Source organism: Gracilinanus agilis, chromosome 1, assembly GCF_016433145.1.
Source record: "Gracilinanus agilis isolate LMUSP501 chromosome 1, AgileGrace, whole genome shotgun sequence".
NCBI lineage: Eukaryota > Metazoa > Chordata > Mammalia > Didelphimorphia > Didelphidae > Gracilinanus > Gracilinanus agilis.
Window position 1 is genome coordinate 672,580,116 of NC_058130.1, and position 10,305 is coordinate 672,590,420.

General features: G+C 36.7%; 1 protein-coding gene across 12 annotated transcripts in view; it reads right to left on the minus strand.

The window, feature by feature from the left end:
* Positions 1-10,305, minus strand: part of MTSS1 (MTSS I-BAR domain containing 1) — a 250,052-nt gene that overhangs the window by 195,022 nt on the left and 44,725 nt on the right. For all 12 annotated transcript variants that reach the window (XM_044669124.1, XM_044669075.1, XM_044669103.1 and 9 more), the window contains exon 3: positions 9,931-10,004. In XM_044669124.1, the coding sequence (XP_044525059.1) occupies positions 9,931-10,004 (74 nt within the window). The remainder of the gene's footprint in view (positions 1-9,930; positions 10,005-10,305) is intronic.

Consider the following 10,305-nt stretch of genomic DNA (forward strand, 5'->3'; position numbering starts at 1 on the left):
ACTGAACTAAGTAAAATGATTTCATAGATGGGAGTCTTCTAAACCATAGCTACCTTTTCCCTCTCTTTAAAAAAAAGTTTCTATACCTTTTTTGCTGATGCTCCTAGAGAATAGTATGACCCTTCCTTCCTTCCTTCCTTCCTTCCTTCCTTCCTTCCTTCCTTCCTTCCTTCCTTCCCTGTTTCCTAAGGCAATGAAATCATAGGTCCTGGGCCCTGGGCAAGTCACTTAACACCAATAGTCTAGCCCTGACCACTCTTTTGCCTGATATTCAGGACTTATTAAAGTAAGACAGAAGGTAACAGCTTTAAAATAAACAAATAAATAAATCCTTGTTGAATGGAATTCAACTGGCTATTAATCTAAAATATTTGCTGACCAAATTACTCATTAGGAACACCAACTTCTTTTTGCCTTCCCTGTCTTGATATCATCATTAATCAAGAATCATGTATTTTAATTGAAAAACAGGCCTGAAACATTATCTATTTAAATATATATGGCCACTCTCTTAAAATGGATATCTTCTTAGCATTCAATTAATGTTCTATTTGCTAACACTCATTCTTTGAAGTAGAGTGGCTAGCTCTGGGCTAAATTGTTTAATTCTTGAATTAGTTTTTCATAAGACTTCTCGCTGTACATTCCTTGAGGGGCAAGAGATGCTTCATGCAAATATCTTTAGAATTTACAGTGAAATGTCTAAGTACAGAACTGAAGGTTATTGGGGGAAGCAGAATCAGACTTAGCAGTTCCCACCAAAAAACTTGGAGGTTTGAGCTTGTTAAGACTTGATAATGTGGCAGAACTGCTGGGAGAAAAAAAATGAATGTCATTTTAGGTAGCATTCATAAAACCACAGAATCTAGAATTAGGGCAGCTGCAGGCCCTCATCCCATGTTCATCATCGGCCAACATTTAGAGCACTGTGTTCAGTTCTCTGGGCTAGCTTTTAAGAGGGAAATGGATGAAACTGGGGAAAGGCTCCTAATCCAGACTGGAACACAGTGTGCCTTAGGGGATGTACTAAGAAATAAGGCTAGGAGGTAGAATGGAGCCAAATTGTGCCAGGGCCTTAAGCTGCCTGGGGGAAGGGAGGTTCATGTGGACAGGTACAATACAGGAGAAAATAGAACAGAGGAGATAAAAGATTCAGACAAGGTGTTCTAGGAAAACTTCAGGAAGAACAACCTATGTTCAAGTGGGTAGATGAAGGAAGGTTTCATGGAAAAGGAGGCCCCTGAGCTGAACCTTAGAAGAAAGAACATTTTCTACAAACACACAAGGGAGAGGTGCATTCCAAGGTTAAGGAACAGCCTACATGAGGCAGGAGAACATTGCATAACACTGAAATAAATACCTGTGTGCAGCTGAAAGGTGCAATATGTGAAGCAGAGAAGTAGGCAATAAAGCAGGAAAGGCTGGTTGGAGCCAGATCTTCACAAGGCCTTACAAGATAAGCTTAAAAAAAAAAAGGAGATAAGCTGGAAGAACTTCCATTTTTCTGATAGGCAATAGGGAGCTCCTGAAGGTTTTGGATCATGAGATTATCTGTGTATTAGTAAGATGGCTCCAGCTGCTGGGGAAGAAGGAAGGGCTGAAGACTGAGGAGAGTTCATACTGGAGAGAGGGCACCTCGTCAGGAGGGCATTCCAATGGCTCAGCCCATAGGCAGACTGCTGCTGGTCATCTGGAAGGGGCCGACACAAGATAGATATATTGTAGAGGTATAATCAAGAGGAATTGTTCATGTTCCAGATGCAGACCAGGCAAAGAAGGAGGAAGAATCAAAGATGATTCCATTTTCAGATTTAGGTGACTGAGAAGATGGCGATACCATCCATAGAAAAAGTTAGGAGGAGGGTTGTTGGGGGGTGGGCATTAAGTTTGGAAAATGCTGCATTTGAGATGCCAGTAGAATAACCAGGAGGCCAAAGGACCAGGTGAGCTGATGATACAAAGAAAAAGCAAATCCATAGTCCCTACGTTCAAGGAGCTCACATTCTAAAGGAAAAGAAAACATGAAATATGGAATATAGTGCCTGGAAGGGGGGAAATTTCATTTTTATATACATACATGTATATATAGACACATATACACAAAAGTATAATGTCTAGAAAGAAGGGAATTTAACATTTAATATATAATATGTAAATATTAATATATACACCCACCAGTATTGTGTCTAGAATGAGAAAATTTTTATTTATTACATATAAACATGCTCATATACATACGATAGAAATTTTATATCTATAAATATATACACATATATGAATATTATGTCTAGAATGAGAGGTTTTATACATGTGTGTACATGTAATAGGTATGATGATATCACACTCACAAAAACTTTATTTAAAGAAAAAAATACAGGGGTTCCCTAGCCTGAAATTGACTATCCCCCTAAAACTCAATTTAGTTAGATTCAAAGGCACCTCCTTGGTGTGGGATTGGACCTTATATAGACCAATCCTGTGCCTAGAAGTAGGGGAGGCTTGGTCCCTCCCTAGCAAGGGATTGGTCCATTCAAGACAAATCCCATGCTAGGAAGTGAGGGGAGGGACCCTTGGGTCACCCTGGGGGATGCAGTTCCCCAGGCTACAATATTTTAAAACCCACAGTACACATGGGTATAATGTCTAGAAAGAGGATTTCACATTATATGTCTACATGCCTATTCTTCAGACCTTTCAAATTAAAGACTTTTTTTTTTTTTTAACTCTTACCTTCCATCTCAGACTCAGTACTGATTCTAAAGTAGAAGAAAGGTAAGGGCTAGGCAATGGGAGTTAAGTGACTTGCCCAGGGCCACACTGCCATAAAAAGTCTGAGGCCAAATTAAACCCAAGGGCCATCCCATCTCCAGACCTGGCTCTCTATCCACTGAGCCACCTCGCTGTCCCCATGAAAGACTTTTAAAAACACAAATGTAAACTCAAACAGAAATAAAGATATTTACACTAAAATTTCTTGGAATGTAAATCTACTCCTTAACACAAAGTTAACACAAGCACAATTATTTTAGTTAAGAACTAATTTAACATGAACGCTAAGTTGTAAAATTGGAGGATAGGGAGAAATAATGTGCCTCGCATAAGACTAATGAAAATAAGTACTTTACTATCCAAAATTTTTCTATTAAAATACCACTTATACAAAACAATTCTAGTCTGTTTAAAATCCATTTTACTCTTATCTTAATATTTAAAATGATTTGATAAATATTTGACTTTTAGAAAATTGTGATGTCATGTTCCTAAACATCCCAGAGATGCTGAATTATTTTTTGAGCCACAGAAGTAATTCCATATCCATATAAAAAACAAAAGCAAAAACCACAGAATATCTTATTCTTCAAAGACAATACTGATACAGGCAATTAGCCAGTAGCCAAGAAAGGCTACAGATGATTGAGAAAGAGCTTTAGTCTGCTCCATCCCAGTCTTAAAATAAAACATACTGCTTACCATAAAACAGAAGTTCCCAAAGATTCCAGGGTGCCCATTCTGACAACTTCAGTCAGGTCATCTCTCCATAAGTGGAGGTGAGAAATTTTTCTCCATTAAGAATTTGAGGGCAGCTGGGAATCTCAGTGGATTGAGAGCCAGGCCTAGAGATGGGAGGTCCTAGGTTCAAATCCAGCCTCAAACACTTCCCAGCTGTGTGATCCTGGACAAGTCACTTGACCCCCATTGCCCACCTTTGCCACTCTTCCACCAAGGAGCCATTGCACAGAAGTTAAGGGTTTAGTTAAAAAAAAAAAAGAAGAAGAATTTGAAACTGCATTTTGCAAAGTCTGGAGCTCAAGATGCAAAAATATTTGCCATCGGGATCTCTGGACAGCCCCAAATCTACTTTTTTTCATGGCCAATAACCAATACCATATGCATACAATAAGCCAATAGTTTAAAGAAAAGGCAGCAGGGCAAAAGGCTAGATTTGTGAGCAAGAAGATCTGGGTTCAAGTCTCATCTCTGACTCTTACTACATAATCCCAACTAATTTGAGCCTTAGTCAACACTGTAAGACTTCAAGTTACTGATAGGTTACAATTCCTACCAGTGGAGAAACTTCCTGCCCCCCCAAAATGGCAGGTTCTTGAGCTGATGACATAATAATAATCTGATACATATTATGCTATATTATATATTAAAAAATAAATGGTAACAAAGAAATTTTTTTTAAAATGAAAAGCTGATATTTACACAGCACTTTAAGGCTTTTGAAGTACTTTTGCTATATTTGTCTATCTGGTCTCATCTGAGATGTGCTTTTATATTACAGCTATAATTTTATATCCATCCAGAAATTCAAATTTAACCAAGGGGAAAGACAGACAGACAGACAGACAGACAGACAGACACACACACACACACACACACACACACACACACAAACATGTTTGTCAGACCTTTCAAATTAAAGACTTCTTAAAACATAAATACTACTCAACTTTCTTAGTTCATTAAACTAAATATTCACACTGGCACCAGTTTGGAGCTATTTTTGTCCAATTGTTTTATTTTTTTTAATGAAAGTATTAGTGATCTGTGACCACATTTTCCAGTGCTTTAACCAAAGGAATGTAATTATAAGGGGGGAAAAGATCTGCTTTCCTCTAAAATGAGCTCATTTTAAAAATAAGCTTTTCCCTAATTACTCTACTTTTTAATAAATTTATCTAGCCTACAATATCTGCTAAAAAGCACAAATGTATAGGAGTGCTGCTGCTTCCTTTTGGGAAACTATGTAAAATGCTAATATTTTGGAAACCGAGAGATCTGTGATCTTGAAACGTTGAACACTTGCCCAGAAGACAGACAATTTTAAAATAAGTTTAAATTTCCTTCTGTAGTTTCCACTGAGAAAGAATTTTTTTTAATTTAAATAAGATTCTCAAGGTGAAATTTTCAAAAAGGAAAAGGAAGCTATTTGCTCCATGCATGAATGAAACCCACCAGTAGAGTTTTAAATTGCCTGAAATCAATCCCTCAGTCTTCATTTTCTGAGTAAGGCACGCTCATGAAAAGTCAAGTCAAAAACTACACTTATTGTATATTCATCTATGTTCTAACTCATCTTTCTCACCATCTCAGCGGAAACAGGCTTCCATTCTTGTTAACAATACACTTTTCCAAGGGAACAATGAAAGACCCTTGGGTGCAACATTACCAATCCCCCCCACCCCCAACCTTATTTCCTTATCTGAAAAATGAGGGAGATGTGAGAGCTGGCCTGCAGGTTTCTTTCAGTCCTAATTCTGAGATCCACTGACTAGGTCATCTCAAAGGTCCCCTTTTCCTTATACAGGGAAGCGATGGAGGGATTCACCAAGATATAAATCCATCAATAAGGGAAAGTTTTTTTTCCACGCAAGTGAGCCATTTCATTAATAATGACAATGAACTACACCAAAAATATTTCATAGTCTTTCAAAATATCAATATATAGTATAACCCAGTGGAATTGCTTTGGGGAGAGAAATGGGGGATGACGGGAGAGAGAGAACATTGTAAGTGGGAAAGAATCATGTAACCACGGAAAATAGTTTTTTAAAAAATAAAATTAATTTTTAAAATTAATTTTTAAATAAATTTAAGTAAATTCATTTATATTATTTTAGAAAATAAATTTAAATAAAAAATAAAAATAATTTTTAATTTTTTAAAAATTGTAACATCAGTATGTACAGGGTTGTAGCATTTAAGAGTTCTTTTTGGGGTAACTGGGTAGCTCATGGATTGAGAGCCAGGCCTAAAGATGGGAGGTCCTAGGTTCAAATCTGACCTCAGACACTTCCCGGCTGTGTGACCCTGGGCAAGTCACTTGACCCCCATTGCCCACCCTTACCACTCTTCCACCAAGGAGCCAATACACAGAAGTTGAGGGTTTAAAAAAAAAAAGTTATTATTAAAAAAAAAAGAAGAAGAATTCTTTTTGTCTAGAAGACCATCTCAGGAGACCTGCTCTCTTCCTCTACTGCAGGCTGCCCATTTCAATTTCATTATCCACCATCAACCTCGTATCTTGAGTTTCCTCTTCTCTCCCTTCAACAAACAACCATCATGGGTCCCTCAAGTTCTCCATGTGAACAAAGCTGCCTCCAAAGACAGCCTACCTACTATTTTGGAAGACTTCAAAACCACCTTTTAAGACAATATCCAATCATCTGGCCATCTCTCCAGAAACTCTCACATATTTTGTTCCATATTTTGGCAATTTCTTCTTTGACAATGATATTTTTAAATTAATTTTTCTCTGATTTTATTATGATCCAAATGCTATCACCAACCACAAAAAGGATAGGATTTGAATGCATTTAAGGCCTGCAAACAATCAGAAAGCCAATGTGTTAAGTTCAAGACACAGTTGAACCCGCACACAAAGGGAGAAAAGAAATTTAATTGGGATAAAGTGGTATTCTTAAGTGTAAGCATTCTTGGGAAAAATAAATTTTCATTCTCACATGAAGAACTGTAGGATTCAATGGACTAATTTTAGCTCTGGATTTACCACTTTTACTGGGTATATGACCTCAGGCAACTCATAGCCTCTCTGAGTTTCCATCTCTTCCTATGTAAAATGGAGCTAACATCTGTCCTGACCCTCTCACACTAAGTCCTCTTTTTTGAGGATCAAAAGAAATAAGGTATGTGAAAGCACTCTGTAAAATTGTAAAGCTTGATAAAAGGTAAGGTACTGCCATTAATGGGATTTGTACCATCCCATATAACTTTCTGAGACTGCTGTATCTGTAGGTTAATGGAAAAGGGAAGTAAGCAACCTGCTACAGGTACACTGGCCAAATCAATCAGAAAAGGCAATATCCTTTATGCCCCAGGAGTCAGAAATTTTTCACTGTGATTTACTACCTAAAAATAGACTGTCACCATTACTAGGCCTCTGAAGCAACTAGGAGTAAAGCATCCCAAAGGTCTGAAACGAAGTAAAGAGATGAAAAAAGAGAATACCTCTCAGGACCCTCTGACATTCTGGGCATAAGAGCAACAAAAAAAAACTACTAATACTGCATATCGATGAAAAAAAAATTTAAGAATTACAAAATCCCAAACTGCAAAATGTTGAGGAAAAGAAAATGATTATTTAGTAAAACCATGGAGAAACTGAAGAGGAATAAATGAGTTTAGATTCCTACCTCAGACCATATGTGACAATAAATTTCAATTGGCACTGTGATCTAAACATTTTTTTTAAATCATTTTTAAAGAAGAAGAAAAGCAAATATAATATATCTGTCTGAACTGTGGAGAGGAAAAGTTTTGTTATGGAAAAATGGAATAAATTATCAAGGATAAAAGGGATAGCTTTGATTACATAAAAATGAAAACGTTTTACACAACAAAAACCAATTATGAATAAGAAAAAGAAAACAAAGAATGGAGGCGCAGAATAGTAATAATAAGCTTATCTACTAAAATCGGAATTTATCAGGTTTTTAATCTAGGAGTCTATTAACTTGATTTTGAAAACTATATTTCAATACAATTAGTTTCCTTGGTCATCCTACTTATTTTATTTTATGCATTTAAAACATTATTCTGAGAAGTAGTTGTTCATAGGCTTCATTTGGGCCATAACACAAAAAAATGGTGAAGTACCCCTAATTTAAAAGGAAGTGATACAAATTCATAAGTATAATACCTATTTCCCCAATGAATAAAATAGTTTAAAAGATATAAAGGGCAGTTTTAGAAAGAAGAAACTCAAGTTCTGAATACCTGAAAAATTGTTCCAATTCCCTATTAATCCAGGAAATGAAAATAAATATAACTGTAAAGTATAAGCCACCTTAACTCAAATTTTCCAAGAGTTAAAAACCCTAAAATCTAAGAAGGGTGGAAAGATGACATGAAAGAGACATTCTATTCCCTTACTGAAGAAATTGTAAATTGATGCCATCTTTTTTGAAAAATAACCTAATTTAAAAAAAAAACCCAAACAATTCTACTCTTTAATGCTGAGATCTCATTGCCAGGACTCTATGCTAAGCACTGCTCTATCCTAATGGCTCATTATGATGGGGAGATGGCCCTGCCTCTAGAACTATCCCACCAATGGACAACCTTTGGTGGATCTCAATATGTTGGAAAGGCTTTAGGTTCTGGTCACAAACTGTGTCCTGGTGTCCAAAGACCAGCCTAGCTAAATGCAAAAAAGTACATCTCTTAGCAATTGGGCCACAAACTGATAAATTCTTTGGTCTTTGCGACCTATAAAAAAAGGATGTTATTAAAATAAAAAGATCCTTCTTTACAAAAACACTCATGGTGGTTTCATTTATAAAAGCAGAAAACTACAAATAATCTATGTGTCAAAAAGCGGGGAAATGGTAGCATCAATCATGTTTTATCAATGGAATGGAATAGCATGGAACCATAAAAATGATGACTACAGAGAATACAAAGAAATATGACGACTATGCATAAAGTGATACAAAGCAGAGGATTCAGGTTTAGAAGAAAAAGATGTGCATTTGGCCATCACTATTAAAAACAAACAAATGGCAGAAACTTTTAAAGTACACAAATAGAAGGAAAAAAAGAGGTCAGGGCAAATTCATTTTTAAGCCTTTATCTATTTCTTGCTTTCAATGAAATATAAATGATCCAACTTATGTGCTTTTTATTAGGGATTTTATTTCTCATTTATGGTACCATACAGGGTGGAAGATGAAATGACCAAGGAAACAAAAGTTTGAGTTTCCAAGCATATTTATTTATAGGTTCATTCATTCATTCATTTATTCATTCATTTATTTTGCCAATTGCATAAAAAATTGGAACCAGGTCTCTTGAGCTTTGGCACTGGACCCCGAATACAAGGAAAGGCAGATTTTTATGCATTAAAAACAATTAATGAAACAAGACCAATTAATTAAAAGGAAACAACCAGGATACAAAATTAGGTAAACTGATTTCTAATTAGAGGAAAGATTAGGAGCTTTCCAAATTAGGAGGTAGAATGTCAATAGGTTCAATTCCCTCAAAGTGCCCCACGCCAGTATCGGTATGCCATCAAAGGAACACAGAAACAATAACTGATTGACCAGTATGAAAGCTAGCTTTCAGATACGACATATGTGTTGCTTGAGATGTACAAAGAGTGAGAAAACCCCATGATGCATCAGTCTCTGGAGGTGACTGAGTTTCTGGTCAGCATAACTTAGATCCTTCGGGAACGGTCTCTAAGCAACAGGTAAAGGTGGTCCAGCTTCCCAGCCATACAGGGTTAGGTTCAAACAATGCAATAAAATTTTCTTACAACTCCCATAACTGAATAAAGTTTTCTCAACAGACAGAAATTAGAATAGACCCTTAACTGAACAGAAGGGGAACTGAGCTCAATCTAAAACTGAGTCACAAGATGGAGTCAGTGTGGTTCACTCAATTCCCCCATTACAGAGTGTTGAGGCTATTAAGTTTCTAATAAAATTTAATTAAAAAAAAAAAGAAAGAAAGTTCATGTAAGGGTTAAAAAAAATTATTTCAAGGCTCAGCCGACATTCATTAAGAACCTTGGACATGGAAATGGGATACAAGGACAGAAACAATACAGTCTCAACCTGCCATTAAAGGTAACAATTAGAAAATACTGCAAAATGATAGCTATTTTAGGCTTTTTTCTTTTTTAATCTTTAGTCCCTCTCTCTTCACATGCTTTTGATTATATTGCACATTCCCCTTATTAAGGCAATCTCCACAGCTTCTTCTCCTGGCACCCCTCAATCCCTCAAAGTTTTTTCTTGTTGTCTTTTTTTTTTTTTTTTTTTTTTTTTAAGGAAAGCAGTCCAGCTAAGAGCCCTGTAGTAATAACTTAAGCTGTAACTTCTTGTAAAACCACCCAAGGGTGAAAAATCACATGCGGAACTCAGTCAGCACTAAAGCCTTAAGCCTACATCTGCTTACCACGTGTGTTGGTAGCCATGTCAGCCACTTTCTGAAAGGCATCCAAGAAGGCAGCTGCTGCTACTACTGTAGTCCTGAAAGGCAAACAGATAACAAAAGCATGAGGAATGTCTTATTCTAGCAACTACATTACAGCTAAAAGCCTTCCTAGTCTGACCAGTGTTAACTTCTGCAAGAAAGCACTTCAGTGGTCTTGGAGGGATGGATGGATGGAGGGATGAATGGATAGATGGAGGGAGGGATGGATAGATGGAGGGATGAATGGATAGAGGGAGGGAGGGAAGGATGGATAGATGGAGGGATGAATGGATAGAGGGAGGGAGGGATGGATAGATGGAGGGATGAATGGATAGAGGGAGGGAGGGAGGGATGGAT